Source organism: Aulonocara sp. 'chitande type north' Nkhata Bay, linkage group LG3 (assembly GCF_057382095.1).
Source record: "Aulonocara sp. 'chitande type north' Nkhata Bay isolate Kocher_YH1m ecotype deep benthic linkage group LG3, A_spYH_male_GT1.1, whole genome shotgun sequence".
In the NCBI taxonomy this organism is placed as follows: Eukaryota; Metazoa; Chordata; class Actinopteri; order Cichliformes; family Cichlidae; genus Aulonocara; species Aulonocara sp. 'chitande type north' Nkhata Bay.
In genome coordinates this window covers 9,919,141-9,936,647 of record NC_141346.1, presented here as the reverse complement: position 1 = coordinate 9,936,647, position 17,507 = coordinate 9,919,141, and the positions used below count along the sequence as shown (strand labels likewise).

Below are 17,507 nucleotides of genomic sequence, written 5' to 3'. Positions count from 1 at the left end.
CTTGCCAAGCTTTGGCCGCTCTCTCTCTCGCTGCTCCGCTCCTCGCTCGCCCGCCAATCACATCGCCCGCCTATCACAGGCCACTGCTCAAGACATTATCACTGCTAAACCTGGTAATTTCTCCCACTCAATCACCATTTCACCCATCAGTCAACCTTTTTCTGCTAGCAGGGCAGCTCAGAGACTGCCTTCCCTTCCATCTGTTTCACTTTCTCAGGTGAGGGCAGCTATTGCTCAGCCTGTCCCTGCAGCACCTCCTCGGGTGGCTAGGGACCAGCTAGCACTCACTCCTGTGCCAGCTCCCAGGACGAGGGCAACTGTGACCCAGTCTACCTCCACACCCATTCCTGTTTTTCAGGTGGGGGTGACTGTTGCCCAGCCACCTCCCGTGGCTTTCCTAGCACCCAGGGTGAGGGCAGCCAGAATTCCACCTGACCCCCCTAGAGGCTCAGCTGAGACTCTCCAGCTAGTGCCCTCATGCTCTGGAGGCTCGGAACAGCTAGCCTGTCCACCTGCTAATCCAACACCGCTTCCATCTCCTGATCCAGCCTTTCATGCCCTCCCACCTTCCCTGGTGCCTTCAGCCTGCCTTCAGCCAGAGGTTCCCGCACCTGCTGACCCCACTTGCCTTCAGCCAGAGGTTCCCGCACCTGCTGTCGCCTGCAGCTGCTCCTCCGTCGGCTCAAACGCCGTCGCCGGCAGCTGCTCCTCCGCCGGCTCCCACGCCATCCTCTGCAGCTCGTCGTCTGCAGCCACGAAAATGATTTTTTTAAATATAAAAACTATGACTTTGATTCTGAATTTATGGTTTTTGTCTGTGTTCAGATCAATTGTGTTAATGCAGTATGTCAAAATGAAAAAGAAAAAAAGTACATTCAGACATGTGAGATCGTGCTGAAAAGAAAGCCAAGTAGGCAAAGTAGTCAAAAACGGCCAATTAAACCCTGGACCCCAGAGGGTCAGTAAAAGTTTAAAGTAACACAATGGTTACTTTTCCTAGTAATTACTTTTTCAAAGTACCTTGCCCAACACTGGTCTTGAGACACCGAGTATGGTGATTTAGATCTGAAAAAAAGAAGAATGAATTAAAAAACAATACTAATGATAAAGTGTTAGTATAATTGGTTATTAAGACTGAGCAGTGGATTTCTATGACTGCTCCTTCTTGAACTCAATAAATTGGATTTATTTTTCAGCTCCAGAAACATGGCTGACACAATAAATGTGACTTCATCTTCCAACCAGACCTGCGATGCTGTTAACACTTCAGCCTATCCTTTCTTTATGCTGGTCTACAGTCTAGTGTTCCTGGTAAGTTTCAAATCATCAGATCACTGTTAAAAATGTGTTAAAGGTTCTCAGTGTATGTGCTGAAGTCCTGTCCTCTCCATCCTTTCTGTGTTTCTTTAGGTGGGTTTAATCCTCAATGGCTTCATCATGAAGTTTCACTTTTGTGGAGCACAGCAGCGGGCATCGAGCAGCTTGAAGATCTACCTGAAAAACCTGACAGCTGCTGACTTCCTGCTCTGCCTCTCTTTGCCACTCCGCATCACCCACTATGCTAGCAGCTCTGTCATCATTCGGCAGCTCTACTGTAGTTTTGGAGCTTGTGCCATCTTCCTCAACATGTACGCCAGCATCATATTCATGGGCTACATCGCTGCCAACAGGTAAACGTCATGATGAAGATTAGAGGAACCTTTTACTGAATTCACACTGCATTTCATGACAATGTTTTTACTACAAATTCTGATAGCCTGACTAAATCACTGACATCACTTTTGACTTTATTAATTTCTACTGATCTGAAACCACTGTGACTGATTAATGAATAGTGACTGATTCATCTACTCAACCCCCGTTTCTTTTCTCTTCAGGTATCTAAAGATCATCCAGCCTTCAGGAACTCACATCCTGCAGACAGCAAAAACTGCCCACATCATTTCCATCATTACCTGGGTGTTTCTCCTGGTTCCGACTGTGACATACACCATCCTGTTTTTCATCACCCAGACCCCTGTGACCTCTAACCCCAGCTGCTGTGATCCCTTCTTTAGTGAATCAATCAAGCTGTTCTTCACAATCATCCACACTTTGTCTCCCATCACCTTCTTGTTGGTCTCCATATGTATGGTCTTCTTCTACTACAGCACCTCCCACAGGGTGTTGCAGGCACAGCAGAGTCAGCTGGCCTCCTCTGGCTCCGAGAAGCTTGTGAAGTCTCGCAGGAACATGTTAGTGCTGGTCAGCATCTTCTGTGTTTGTTTTGTCCCCTATCACCTGGCTCGTCTTCCCTATAGTCTTCTGTGGAGCAATGACTCTGTAGGCTCAGTCTTGAACTATGTAATGGAGGTGACCACCATGGTGGCAGTTTTCAATGTCTGCCTGGACCCTGTTGTTTACTTTTTCCTCTGTAAGTCTTTCCGGGCAAAGATGAGGAAGGTGGCCATTGTGACCAATATCCGACAAGCAACTGAAGAGAGTGAGCTCAGCAAGGAGCATCTGGACATTAACAGTCTGCAGGAGACAGACACAACACTGTGAGCACAGAAGCAGGCATCAAGCAGCTTTCAACTCTGCCCTCAACAGTTCTCTACGTTTCATATACTGATATAATCTCAGCGATTTTAGTAAAGATTATTTACTTTTGTTACGTTAAAGAAAGAGGAATTTTCTGATCTTGGCCCATGAGAAGTCCATAACAAATAACTTGGTTATGAATGAATCTGTAAGAGTTTTTGGAAAGGAAAGCAAAAGACATCCCAGTGTACTTCAGACCCAGCAACACAATCAGACAGAAACTGGTTCATCCCGAACACAAAACTCCTAAACACAGACTTAACAATGTGGTGTATGCTGTACAGTGCAGCGAGGAATGCTCAGACCTCTACATCGGAGAGACCAAACAGCCACTTCACAAGCGCATGACACAACATAGAAGAGCCACCTCCACAGGACAAGACTCAGCAGTCCATCTGCATCTTAAGGATGCCAATGTTCACATTTTGGACAGAGAGGACAGATGGTTAGAAAGAGGAGTGAAAGACGCCATTTTTGTCCACTGTGAGCGACCATCTTTGAGCAAAGACACCAGCTGTCTGCCATCTATAATCCAGTTTTGAGATCCCTTGCCAGACGCCTTAACGCCCACTCACATCCTGGGCCATCTGGCCTCAGGAAATCACATGATGGGGTGGGGCCAGGTTTCACAATGAGCTCACCCGAAACCTTTGCTGATTGTGACCCACACCCGTTTTCACACCTTGGCTCATGTGATTAGGTAGAGGATCATGAGGGGGTCCTTTTGTCCCTCTATGGGGGGATACTCCCACTAGGTTTATATCTGGGACCCCAGCCTCTATGGATCTTGTACTCAGAGCTTGTTCTTGTGCTGCCATGATTAGTGCCTCTGTGCTGTCTTTCAGTCCAGCTTTGTCCAGCCACTGGTAGGATTTCTGGATATCAGCCACCTCCTCTATCTGTTGGTGGTACATACCGTGCAGGGGCCTGTCCTTCCATGATGGTTCCTCGTTTCCCTCCTCTTTCTTGGGTTTCTGCTGCCTGAGGTATTCACTGAGCACTCGGTCAGTTGGGGCCATCTTCCCAATGTATTCTTGGATGTTCGTTGTCTCATCCTGGACTATGGTGCTGACACTCACCAGTCCCCGGCCCCCTTCCTTCCGCTTAGCGTACAGCCTCAGGGTGCTGGACTTAGGGTGAAACCCTCCATGCATGTTAAGGAGCTTTATTGTCTTTATGTCTGTGGCTTCTATCTCCTTCTTTTGGCCAGCCTATTACCCCAGCAGGGTACCTGATCATGGGCAGGGCGTACGTGTTGATGGCCCGGATCTTGTTGTTACCATTCGGCTTACTCCTCAGGACTTGCCTGACCCTCTGCAGGTACTTGGTGGTTGCAGCTTTTCTAGCGGCCTCTTCATTGTTCCCATTCGCCTGTGGGATCCCCAGGTACTTGTAACTGTCCTATATGTCTGCAATGTTGCCTTCTGGTAGTTCAATCCCCTCAGTTCTGACTACCTTCCCTCTCTTTGTTACCATCCGACTACACTTCTCCCATCCATGTACAGGAGGTGGCTGACAACTGCTCCGTTCCGTAGTCGGTATCCGTAGCCAGTCTTGTTAATGATCTCACTGAGGGGGTTCAGGCCTATGCAGAACAGCAGTGGGGACAGAGCATCTCCTTGGTAGATCCCGCACTTGATGGTGACTTGTGCTATGGGCTTGGAGTTGGCCTCTAGTGTTGTACGCCACATCCCCATTGAGTTCCTGATGAAGGCTCTTAGGGTCCCATTGATCTTGTACAATTCTGGGCATTCCAGTATCCAGCTGTGGGGCATTGAGTCATAGGCCTTCTTGTAATCAATCCAGGCAGTGCACAGGTTGGTCAGTCTGGTCTTGCAGTCTCGGCTGACTGTTCTGTCTACCAGTAGCTGGTGTTTTGCGCCTCTGGTATTCTTGCCAATTCCTTTCTGTGTCCCGCTCATGTATTGACCCATGTGCCTGTTCATCTTAGCCGATATGATGCCTGACAGGAGCTTCCATGTAGTACTGAGGCAGGTTATTGGTCGGTAGTTGGAGGGGACCGGTCCCTTCTTGGGGTCCTTGGGGATCAGGACCGTCCGACCTTCGGAGCGGTATAATATTTATTTTTGTTTTTCCTGCAGTATATAAAAATTGGTGTATTTCAAAAATAGAACTATGAAGACACTCAAAATAAATTTCCTGTGGTAGGAAACTATTTTGTGCAACTTTTTTGTATTTACAGTTTTGAGGGATAAGCCTCTTAAATTTCTCTAACTAAAAATATATGTTAAAAAAGCAAAAACGATTTTCAATTTTTTTGTAGTTTATTGCACTTTTTTGCAATTTATGTAATTACTATGCACTTAATGAATACATATTATTAAAATCTGGGCTATAACAGCTGTATTGATGTATAGCAACTTGAAATGCTCCCAAAAATGGCACCACACCATGTAAAAATATAATATAAGCTCTGGCGGACTTGGTTCTATGGTAGGTCTTAAAGGGTTAAGACTGCACTAAACTAGACAGAGATCTTGGATGTCATTCCTTTTATGTACTGGAGCCATCTACCCATTTGGGGGTCTCTGCCCTGAGTGCTCCAGGTCATCCATCTGCATCTTGAAGTCCCACATGATCTCAGCCTTATCATTCTCCACCTTTGGGGTATCCAATTTTCACCTCTCTGGTCTGTGTCCAGATCCACCAGTTCTGCTGGAAGTGATGTGTGAATGCATGGTGAGATCTGTCTATACAGTCCTCTGTCAGGCACAACTTCTATTAGAATTTGATGTAGTTTGAAAACACGGTCAATAAATAATTTAGCGGTGTGTGACACTGTGGGCAGTTTTTCTAGGGCTAGGAAGTGTCATTTGGTACTGCTTTTATTGTTCTATGAGAAAAGGCGGTTCAGCTCCCTCCAACCAGTGTCACCATTTGTCCAGCTCCAGCCTAACCTTGAGTAGTTCACAATCACCCCACATTCTAATTTTGTTCTTTGGGGGTTAACTGACAGGAGGATAATGCACAAGGTTGCAGCCTACCCAGTGTTTAGAGACTCAAAAAAAAAAATCAGAATATAATTCAAGTGAACTAAAATCAAAATGTTCAAGAAGTAAATGGCCTGCATTTGTATAGCGCTTTTCTAGTCCCTAAGGACCCCAAAGCGCTTCACACTACATTCAGCCATTCACACACACATTCACACACTGGCGATGGCAAGCTACATTGTAGCCACAGCTGCCCTGGGGCGCACTGACAGAGGCGAGGCTGCCGGACACTGGCGCCACCGGGCCCTCTGACCACCACCAGGAGGCAAACACGGGGTTAGTATCCTGCCCAAGGATATTTGGCATGCAGCCAGGAGGCAGCCTGGGATCGAACCACCGACTTTTTGATTAGTGGCTGACCTGCTCTGCCACCTGAGCTACAGCCACCCCTTAACACATCATTAAATAAGTCCTGGAAGACTGCAAGTGCAATTGTGATCCAAAAAGCCATCACAAGATCTTCAAAATGTCCTAAACATGTGTTAAACACAGCCTTACATTCATCCTCCTCCCTGATATGGACCAAGTGTAAAATGTTTCAGAGGTCAAACACTGGAGAGGCTCCAGAGCAGATCTAACGAGTGGCAAAGGATACTTACTCTTCAGGTTACAGTAGTCAGTGCATGGCCTACATGTTTTTTTTTCTTCTTGGCTGCAAAGGGCATGACACTGTGTTTTTTTTTTCTGTGTTTTAAATATGTTGCACTATTTTGCAGTGAAGGCAAACAGGAAATAAGTTAGCGGGCAGTATAGAAGTGTGATCACTGTTTGTTTCCTGATCTAAAGCAGTACTATAAAAGAACACCTAACAGCTCAAGCAGTTATTCCTGCACACTGAAAACTGCAGAAATAAAGGTGAGTCTTGCTCGTTGTTCAACCTCAAGTTTTTTTGTACTTTTAGTGATTTCATGCTTAACTAAAAATATGATTTAACCAGCTCCTGACTCATGAGAAGAGAAGCAGTGTATAATCCTTCTGTACTGCCATCTCAATGCCAACGTTGGCTTCTGACTGTGTTCCAAATGGGAAACCTGTAACACTATAACAAATTTGTCATTGACAAAGGCCCAAGTAATGCTAACTGACCTGAAAATCAACCTTACACTCATTTGTAGCATTCATTATGAACACACCATTGTACGTAGCATTGTATATTCAATAATGTAATATATTCAGGAATTTCTTCTCTGCACGTGGATATTTCTTCATAAATTGTGCACCAATCCCATGTCACAAGTTCTTGATAAGGATTATATCCAGTTAAATGCTGGTATAGAAAACAGCTTATAATGTTCAGAGTAATGGGTCAGTTAAGAGTCAGTGTTGGATTGCATATGTAGGCTAAAGATGAGAGATGACATCTAACAGTGGTTTCTGTACTTGCATGTTAAGCTTTCAACTTTGTCTTCAAAGCTGCAAGACTGTAGGGAAAGCAACCTGAGACAACTGTAAACTGAATAGAATTGAACTTTCAGTAAACTCCTCCAGAAAGTAGCATGTATAAAGAGAGCTTTACTGAATCTTAAAGGCAACATTTAAAACTGGACTTTGATTAACACTAAGAGACTATGAAAGAGGGATCTCTGAAGGCAGATTTATTTTTCAGCTTTGGGAAAAATGAGTGACTTAAAAAATATGACTTCAACTTTGAGCCAGACGTGTGATGTTGTCGCCACATCAGTCAACTCTTTCTTTATGCTGGTCTACAGTCTGGTGTTTCTGGTATGTTTCAAATCTTCAGATTATGTTCTGTCAGAAATGTTATTAAAGATCGCTGTGCATGCACTAAACTCCTGCCTTCTTCATCTCTGTCCTTTCAGGTGGGTTTACCCCTCAATGGCTTCATCATGAAATTTTACTTTTGTCGTCAGCAGCAGACATTGAGCAGCTTGATGGTCTACATGAAGAACCTGGCAGCTGCTGACTTCCTGCTTTGCCTCTCCCTGCCACTGCGAATCACTTTCTATGCCAGCAAGTCTACCATTGTTCAGCAGCTCTACTGTAGTTTTGGAGCTTCTGCCCTGCTCCTCAACATGTATGCCAGCATCCTGTTCATGGGACACATCGCTGTTAACAGGTAAGTACAATCCCCGTTTCCCTGATCCAAGCATAGGCATCTCTTTGTAACTTTCCAAAAGTTGATCCTGTTCGTCTGGACGTAGCGTTTTGTCTCTGGAGACTGAAGAAATCGCTTGGATGAGTCACAAACGTTTCTCCCACAAAACGCTACGTCCAGATGAACAGAATCAACTTTTGGAGATTTACTTACCTGGACGATTGCAGGCATTTTAACCATCTTTGTAACTCAGTTATGTCTTCTGCAGATTCTCTTCCACTGTGACTGATCAGTGAAATTGCATACTGCCTCTTTTCTCTCTTCAGGTATCTGAAGATTGTTCACCCTTCAGGAACTCACATTCTGCAGTCAGTGCGAGCTGCCCACATCATCTCCATGGTCACCTGGGTTTGTCTCCTGGCTCCAGCAGTTATTTACACCATCTTGTTTTTCATCACCCAGAAGCCTCTGAACTCTATCCCGAGCTGCTGTGATCCATTCATTAGTGCATCAATTAGCTTGTTCTTCACAATCATCCACACTTTATCCACCATCATCTTCCTCGTGGTCTTCATATCCATGGTCTTCTTCTACTACAGCACCTCCCGCAGGGTGTTGCAGGCACAGCAGACACAGCTGGCCTCCTCTGGCTCCGAGAAGCTTGTGAAGTCTCGCAGGAACATGTTAGTGCTGGTCAGCATCTTCTGTGTTTGTTTCGTCCCCTATCACCTAGTTCGGCTTCCCTCAACGTTTTTGACAAGCAATCGCTCTGTTGTTTCAGTCTTGAACTATATAATGGAGATGACCACGATGGTGGCAGTTTTCAATATCTGTCTGGACCCTGTTGTTTACTTTTTCCTCAGTAAGACTTTTCGGTCCCAGGTGAGGATGGTGTCCTGGAGAGGCAACATTCAACAAGTGAAAGAGCAGGAAGGAGCAGCTGGACATTGCTACAGCTGTGAGTTAAGCCAGTAAGCTGTTGCTTTGATTCTGACAGCGTGTCATAGATCCAAGTCCTCGTGAACCACAGGAGCTTCTGCTAAGCTAAAAAATCAACACAAGCCTGAACTCAACACAACACATGGACAGCGTGAATGTCAGCACTGTTTCATACAGAAAAATATGTGAAAACTGAATTTCTGTGTGTCTTACAAGGCATTTGAGATATCAACCTTTCAGCATTGATTTGTGTTAAGATGTCTTAACTGCTGATGCTTATAAAGGAAAAAGATTTTAACTGTTTTGCTACCCTACTGACTGATTTCACGTTTTTGGTCTGAAGTATAGGAAATGCATTTAATGAAGACGTGTGATGACGTGTACAAATGTGACTCTTGTGTTGACATTTCCCTTTTGACTGGCGAAGCAACAATGTGACAAGCTGTACGGCACTATTTTGGTAAAACAGGACCTTGGTGTAAAGGCTCATATAGATGTAATTCATAAGTCATGTCCGTAAACTTAACAAAAAGCAACGATTCTCTTCTGATCCTGTTTGAATTACGGAGAATTCAGAGAAGAAAAGAAATTCACATTTGTACACGCAGTTCTTATTTTGTAAACTCCTCAAACATGCATGTTTTACAATCATTTCACCTTGAAAGTGGAAGAGTTCAAAGAAATCATTAAAAACCTAAAATTACCACGACATTCTTGTATAAAAAGTTTAGGCAATACCTATAAACCACCTTTGTAGTGGTTTTTCTAACCCTCAACCTTCCTGTCAGTCAGATTGAAAATGTAACTTGACTATGAAGAGTTTAGTTTAGTTCGATCAAGAAAACTTTGAGTCTTTTTCTTTTGTTTTATGTTTTGTATGTTTGCAGGTTGCTATGTTGTATGACAAGCATGTGAAACCACAACAGTTATTTCCTCTCTTTTTTTTTTACTCTATGTGCAAAGCTATAGTGAGATTTTTTTCACCACAGTGCTGAACATAGCATACTATCGCATACTGTGACAAAGTGTGGGTCTGTTTTGTACTTTGAGTCACTGTGTATTCATTTACACCTAAACTCACAGCACTGCTCTGTGCTTTAGTTTTTTAGAAAACAAAAACCCCATAAATCCTGTTTTTCATTGATGTTGAACATTACACTTTAGTATAACACCTGGGAGAATAACCACACTGATCATTTTACTGGAGCCAAAAGAATTTGGACTATTTTAATTCTCAGTCGTGAACTGCAGGATCCCCTGCATTTGAACCCAACATTCATTACTTTATGAGTTTATCGAGTGTTTGGCGCTCTCACTTAGAGTTGGCTCTCTCTGTGGTATTGTATCACATCCTTTTCCTGTTAAAGTGCACCCCGCTGTTTTGCCTAGCTTATCTCTGTACCTGTTTATTTAAAACCTTTAGAATAAGACTCTTTTCATATTGTAATCTCCATGTGCTATATTCAAAGCACACTCTCCTAGCGAGGCACCTGTACCAGTAGCTTTTCCCAGCAAAAACCAGGCCGACTGGGTGACAGTGAGAAGGAGCTGTAGTCTTAAATAGAAGCCCCCAGTACGCCACCAACATGTTCACATTTCACATCATTTTCTGGCACTCTGTGACACACACACCAAAGAAAAAACTATTCTTATTGCCAGTTCCGTTTTGACAAACCTGAAGTGAGAAACACAAGCAGCCAATTACCAGGGGCCAGCGCACACGGCACTGAATGGAAACCTGAAACTGCAAATAAATGTAAACTTCACAAAATAATAATTCACTTCGGCAGTAATGACACTTGCCAAAACAAAGGTGAACTGTAGTTTTCTCTGGTCCCCTCCCCAATCGGACCAGAAGTGACATTTTTAGCTGGCTTTCTGAGTGAGCTGGTGTGGTCTTTATAGATAACAAAAGTTTGGGGAAGTTTGTGGGTGAAACCTGTGAATATTCAAAGATGGAACCAGGAGCAAAGTTGCAGTTTCTCTTCCTCTATCATCCCAGGAAAACACTATCCTAGAGAAACTGCAGGTGGTGCTGTTGCAGAAGCGATATGAGGATCAACCTAAAGATGATGGTGTGGCTGGCATAGATGATTTTGATGAACAGGCTGACTAATGCACTTAAAACTCAAAGGGGACTAGGGGAAAAATCTTTAAAACCATAATAGCCTCAGACCTCAAAGATGCCTTCCCCCCCTCCCTTCTTTTTTACTTTAGATCACAGGCAGATTTTCAAATGAAGAACCTGAGATCAACTCGAACCATGGACGTGGAAGTGCTTTGCTTTGTTGCTGATGATAGATTTTCTGCTCGTGGATTGTTCTTGTAAGATAATGTGAGATCATCTAAGAAAAAACTGCAGACAGGTGAAGTAAGTATTATATATAAACAACCTGTTGACCACATCTAAAAATGACATCAGGGTTTTCTGTGGTGGAAATGTGTTGAGACAGTCTAGCAGTGACGTCAAACAGAAAATAAGTACAAGTGCAGGTTAGCGGTGTGGTCTCTGTGTGTTTCCTGATCTTTAACAATACAGTTAAATTGAGAAGGCATAACAACTCAAGCAGCCTCTTCTGCTCACCGAAGTCTGCGAAAACACATGTGAGTCTTGCTGTTTTTTTTATGAAACATACTCTGAAATCATATATATTTTTATACATACCTATGCAGGAGTGTTTATATACTGGAATTACAATGTTAAGCAAGTGACCCACATAGTTCAATTGTTTATGACCCATATACTTAGGTGCATCACTGGTGATGCGCAGCGGTTGCTTTAACCTACTATTTTAGACTATGGCAGTTTTATGGGTTATGCTGACAGGTTTGTCTCTTACAGTTGGTAGAGTTTGGCTGATGTGATGCATCTGGTTTGGGTTTGTGTGTCCTCGTCTTAATCTTTTTTTGTCTTTGTTAGTTTTTGACGCACATGTGCTTAAAGCTTTTCACCCAGGTTTGCTTTGTCTTGTTCTTCTGTGATGTTATGTTTTGCTCTACATATGGCTCAAGAACTCTGCTCTGTTCCAGAGGATCTTTTTGAGTGGTTTGATTTTAATTGGATTTAAAAAGCTGAATCCACAAATGATGTGCTGGATAAAGTTCATCATATTTGTCTTAAAATTGTGACCTGACACTCATCCTTAAATCTTTTGTACTTCTGTTGAATTCCTGCTTAACTTTACTCCTGTAATGGGAAAGACAGACAGCTGCCTCAGCACTACAGCTGGTTTCTGCCAGGCCCAAGGCATCTTGCTGCCAAGAGTGCTGACAATCTTACAGTCATATGTGGAGTTCATTATGAAAAATCTGTGATTAGCATATAATTATATTCACATTGAATAATGATATATTCAGTAATTTTTCTGCTGCACACCGGTGTTTCTTCCAAAAAATGCATATAGAGTGGTCTGAGCCCAGACTTCTCAACCTCAAAGCTCTGATTACCTGTTCTGATCAAATTGTGCAAACAACAATGGAGGTGGAATATTAAGAAATGCGTGAACACAGTAAATCTAAAATTATCATCTGAAAACTTATTATTTGGCCCCATCAGCTCTCAGCGAAGGCGGTCGCACTTCTCCTCTCCTCCTCACCCTTATCTTCCCTGCTTGCCTCTATGTCCTCGTCTTGTCTTGCGTGCATTACTTTCCCTGGAACAGTCTCTCATTGTCGTTCTCTAAACCTAAAAGACAATTATGGATTTGATCAACTGGTCTCTGAGTGCTATTGACACCCTTTTCTCAACGAGAAGTCTGGGCTCGGGAGAGCCTGAGTGCCCTGGAGGGACTTTCCCTGCCGGTTACACGATGGACGGGTGGCAGAACTGGAGGACCGTGTGCCTGGCGGGACTGTCGATCGAGGACGCTGAAGATATCTACCTATTCGGAACCATGATAACAGGGTTCATGCTGATCGGCGTTGGCCTAGCCCTGCTTTATCAGAGAAATAAGAGAGCGGAACCGGCTGTTCAAACCCCCACATGGCTGTCCGCTGGATTCGAAGCGCCGGGACGAGGTGTGACCTCTCACAACGAACGTAATATGGTCAACACCTTGGAGACGCTTACTGCTGCTGTGAAGGCTCAAAACAACACCATTGAGCGTATGAGGGGAAACATCAGAGAGAGGCCTGCTCAAAATGACACCCTTGAGCGACAGTTGGAAAACATCGCGGAACGGATCACTGCAGTTGTGAAGTCTCAGAATCAAAAGACTGACAACACCTTGGAACTGAAGTTTGATACCATCATGGGGAGGCTCGCGGCTCTCCAACGCGAAGTTGAGGGACCAGTCTCAGAGTGCTAAAATTCGAGCTGCTCACAAAACAGAAATCAACAATATTCAACATTCGGACACCACGGCGCCAGCTGCAGGCCCAAGGCTGGAGCCCACCAAAACAACTCCCTGATAACGACTGTGTGATGACTATTCTTCCCGTCCCATGAAGGCCACCTGGGTTGGCTGGCAGACTGTTTACTTAGCCTGATAGTGCGAAGGACACTGTCTCCGCTGAACTCTGGACACACACACACACACACACTTACACTGACAAGCACTCACTCATCCCCCTCCCTTTCCAACGCCTTCGATGCTTGTGCCCTACCGGGGAAGATAGCAGTCAACTGGACCAGCGCAGATGCTGCAGGACCGGATGCGCTGTCTACGCTGGCTCTCTCTTACCCTTTACCCGCCCCTGTTGCTTGTCTCGTGTTTCTATGGTGTATTGATAGTCATGTGCTTTTGTGCTGAGGTGTTTTTTCTGTTATCAAACTGTTCTCCCACCAGGAGCTCAGTCTGAGTGGAGTTTTTTTTTCTCCTCCTCTTACCTCATGTAGTGTATTTTCGTTGTTTTTTCCTATCAGCCTACCTTTCTGACATGTCTCCCCAATGTGATGTTTGTGTAAAGTTGGTCAGAAGGTTCCTTTGTGAGTGCGCATGCGCCATTAGCGTGCTGCCTGCTGTAACCCCTAATTTCCCTCGGGATGAATAAAGTATTCTGATTCTGATTCTGATTCGACAAGTTTCATCTTCTTGGCAAGAAAAGTACAAGATTGGAGATACCAATGACATATTCCATACCCATTATATTTTTGACCATTAACATAAATATCTGGTTGCAACATTTGTTTACATTTTCGAATAAATATACTCAGTGGAAGGCATGTAGATCTGCACCAATGCAAAACAAACACAGACTGTGAATTAATCTCATGTTACAGGTTTGATAAGAAGAAAAACAATTACTGTCCCCAGAAAGTTGGGTACATGTCAGTAATTGACTGTACAGGTGTGTTACACAGAATGCACCGTAAGACAAATGTTTTGAATGGAATTGAATTGTCAGAAAATACAAGTATCTGCCTTAAAGAGGGATGTTGCCACGGACAGGTGCAGACCATGGAGTAGCAGTGAGGAGGACCCAAAACACTATACATGGAACAATATACAGAAATACATCACGCTTACGATGAACACTGGATTTATTTATAGTGAGTGGAAAAAAAACACAACTATATAGAAATCCCAGTGTTGGACTGGATCCTGCCTAAATCTGGCAGACCCTCTGTTTCCAAAATCTACAACAAATTAGCTGAACATGGTATGAAGTCCCTGCCCATTGAATCTATTTGGGTCAGGGAACTGGGAGAACTACAGGTTAATATAGACTGGGATACAGTGTGGTCTAATCTGAGTTTGACTTCTAAGAACCTGGCGCATCAATTAATTCATTTCAAAACCATACACAGAACATATATTACGCCCTATAGGAGGTTCCAGATGAAACTACAGGCTACGTAGTACTGTCACATCTGCAATGATTCATCACCTGGCACGTTTTTGCACATGTTTTGGGACTGTCCTGTGGTATCCGATTTTTGGGTCTTTGTGAACTCTGTGTTATCTGAGGTACTGGAAGTTTTTTATGTTCCCAATCCTGGTCTTTGTCTCCTTAATGATACCTCTGAAATCTCCTTAAAACAAATGCAATGCAAAATGTTGTTCGCTGGATTTACATCCGCAAAGAAGACTATTACAAAGCAATGGTTCTGTCCTGACATTTGTATGGAATCATTCTGGAGACGATGTCTTATCCGTGTTATTGGTTTTGAACATACCACAGCAAAATTAAATAAAGCTCGACCCACGACTGTTGACGCTTGGAAAATCTTCTCATCCAGAGTTATCTCCTGGAAGAGGCAATAATTGGTTTTAACTTTGTGTTTTTGTGTCTTTTCTTTGCTGTCCCTATGCCTTGTTTGCTAATGTTTGCTTTGCTACTGCAGTTTACAGTTGTGCTGTATATGTCTGTACCCCCCCAACCCCGTTTTAAATCAATAAAATGTTGATCACAAAAAAAAAAAAGAAATCCCAGCACCGTGGCCCCACCCATATGGAAAAGATATATATAAATCTTATAAAGTTTGTATCTGTCTTGTGGAAACTTGTATGAAAAGCATATAAGAGTGAAAACAGATATAAGATCCCTTGAAAAATTATATAATGCAACTTGTATGTTTTGGATACTTACTAAAACAATATATGAAGGTAGGGAGAAAGTGGCCACTTTCATGAGTAAATCATGTAAGCCTTATATGATTTACTCATGAAAGTGGCCACTTTCATGAGTAATCACATATAAGTTTTTACTATTTCTTTTCCATATGGGCAGTGGCAATTCTCATTGATTCCCACACAGTGGACATGTCCATGAAAGGTGAAAAAGTAACATCTCCAAAAACACCCTCCGCTCCCCAATTCCTGGTAACACACAAACATACTCAGCTTAGCAGGATCAGCTATAATCACGACAGTGTTCTTGGTCCACAGTTATACTAACAAGTTTTGCGTTAAGGATCTAGTGCCGACTAGAGCTCAGCCACCCTCTTAAATAGGGCGCTCTTGACGAGGCCATCAGCTACAGCTGGTGATGGCTGATGAGCGGCAGGTGTGGAAGCCTCCAGTGTAGGAACACATCTGAGAGCGCAAACGTACATAAACACACACAGGGAGACGGAGGAAGAAGCGAGAGGATACAACCAAAACACTACACATGGAACAATGAACAGAAATACATGAGCCCTGGATCCCTAGACCCAGGCCATGACAGACGTAGTGGATCTCAATGCAAAATATTTATAATTTGTTTAAATTTGATTTGACATAACAAACTAAGAGTCTACCAAGGTCGATCCTTCTGAGTATTTATGTCTCCCAAACCATCAATGTGTCTTTTAGACCCCATCCTACAAGACTGTTCAAGAAAGTACTACGATTAATTAATGTTTCAATCTGATCAACCTATCTCTGTTAATTATTTAATCTCCACAGGCCATCAGTAGTTTAACCGCAATCACTTTACCTAGCTGTTACAGCTAATTATAGGCCAATCTCCAACCTTCCTTTCATATCAAAAATCCTTGAAAGAGTAGTTGTCAAACAGCTAACAGATCATCTGCAGAGGAATGGTTTATTTGAAGAGTTTCAGTCAGGTTTCAGAGCTCAGCACAGCACAGAAACAGCTTTAGTGAAGGTTACAAATGATCTCCTTATGGCCTCTGACAGTGGACTCATCTCTGTGCTTGTCCTGCTAGACCTCAGTGCAGCATTCGATACTGTCGACCATAATATCCTATTAGAGCGATTAGAACATGCTGTAGGTATTACAGGTACTGCACTGCAGTGGTTTGTATCACATCTATCTAAAAGACTCCAATTTGTGCATGTAAATGGAGAGTCCTCTTCACACACTGAGGTTAATTATGGAGTTCCACAGGGTTCAGTGCTAGGACCAATTCAGTTTACACTATACATGCTTCCCTTAGGCAGCATCATTAGAAGACATAGCATACATTTTCACTGCTATGCAGATGACACCCAGCTCTATCTGTCCATGAAGCCAGATAACACACACCAATTAGTTAAACTGCAGGAATGTCTTAAAGACATAAAGACCTGGATGGCCACTAACTTTCTGCTTCTTAATTCAGATAAAACTGAGGTTATTGTACTCGGCCCTGAAAAGCCTAGAAATATGGTATCTAACCAGATTCTTACTCTGGATGGCATTACCTTGGCCTCCAGTAACACTGTGAGGAACCTTGGAGTCATTTTTGACCAAGATATGTCCTTCAATGCTAATATTACAGAAATATGTACGGCTGCTTTCTTCAAGTTTTGCAGTATGTCCAAAATTAGAAATATCCTGTCTCAGAGTGATGCGAAAAAACTAGTAAATGCATTACTTCTAGGCTGGACTACTGTAATTGGTTATTATCAGGTTGTCTGAAAAACGCAGTTTTGATAAAGTGGTATAGTTTGCATTGGCTCAGGTAAACCTGACCCCTCTTTTAGTTACACTACAATGAGTGTAGGCTGCTGGGGGATTCCCTTGGTGCACCTAGTGTTTCTTCTTTAGTCATCTTTTTCAGTTAATATGTGTTCACACACCTTTCTGCATTTAATCATTAGTTATTGTTAATCTCTGGCTCTTTTTAACCACATTTCTTTGTCCTGTCTTCATCTGCACACCTGCAACCGGTCACAGCAGATAGTCGCCCCTCAGAGATCCTGGTTCTATTAGACGTTTATTCCTGTCACTGTCTCCAAAGCGCTTCCTAACAGGGGTCATATGGTTGTTGGAGTTTTCTGTTTTCTTTGTATTATTTACCTTACAATATGAACTCCCTTGAGGCAGCTGTTGTTGTGATTTCCTATAATCCTATAATTCCTATAATTTATAATCCTTATCTTTATAATCTCTTCTGCTATTTGCACATTCTTTACTGTAAATTCCTAAGTTAATTTGTAAATTTTTGTAGTAAATTGTAAATATTGTAAAACTTTTCTTCTGTCATTTAATGGTCGGGCATTGTACAGCTACAAGCATTTCACCCCCATGTCATACTGTGTATGGTTGTG

At 43.1% G+C, this 17,507-nt stretch overlaps 2 protein-coding genes across 2 annotated transcripts; both read left to right on the top strand.

Annotated features, from left to right (window-relative positions):
- Positions 1 to 1,203: 1,203 nt before the first annotated feature.
- Positions 1,204 to 2,544, top strand: LOC147333884 (P2Y purinoceptor 14-like). Its single transcript, XM_086285847.1, has 3 exons — positions 1,204 to 1,311; positions 1,411 to 1,670; positions 1,878 to 2,544. Exons 1-3 carry the CDS (start codon positions 1,207 to 1,209, stop codon positions 2,542 to 2,544), a joined length of 1,032 nt encoding a protein of 343 aa, XP_086141973.1. The 5' UTR covers positions 1,204 to 1,206.
- A 4,771-nt stretch (positions 2,545 to 7,315) lies between these two features.
- Positions 7,316 to 8,622, top strand: LOC147333883 (P2Y purinoceptor 14-like). Its single transcript, XM_086287300.1, has 2 exons — positions 7,316 to 7,668; positions 7,974 to 8,622. Exons 1-2 carry the CDS (start codon positions 7,316 to 7,318, stop codon positions 8,620 to 8,622), a joined length of 1,002 nt encoding a protein of 333 aa, XP_086143426.1.
- The last annotated feature ends 8,885 nt before the right edge of the window (positions 8,623 to 17,507 follow it).

What these genes read in the sequence shown, in the direction of transcription:
- LOC147333884 (XM_086285847.1), top strand. Translation starts at nt 1,207, where the DNA reads ATGGCTGACACAATAAATGTGACTTCATCTTCCAACCAGACCTGCGAT. An exon ending in TCTACAGTCTAGTGTTCCTG is followed by an intron (nt 1,312 to 1,410) that starts GTAAGTTTCAAA and finishes GTGTTTCTTTAG; the next exon opens with GTGGGTTTAATCCTCAATGG. An exon ending in GGCTACATCGCTGCCAACAG is followed by an intron (nt 1,671 to 1,877) that starts GTAAACGTCATG and finishes TTTTCTCTTCAG; the next exon opens with GTATCTAAAGATCATCCAGC.
- LOC147333883 (XM_086287300.1), top strand. Translation starts at nt 7,316, where the DNA reads ATGTTTCAAATCTTCAGATTATGTTCTGTCAGAAATGTTATTAAAGAT. An exon ending in GGACACATCGCTGTTAACAG is followed by an intron (nt 7,669 to 7,973) that starts GTAAGTACAATC and finishes TTCTCTCTTCAG; the next exon opens with GTATCTGAAGATTGTTCACC.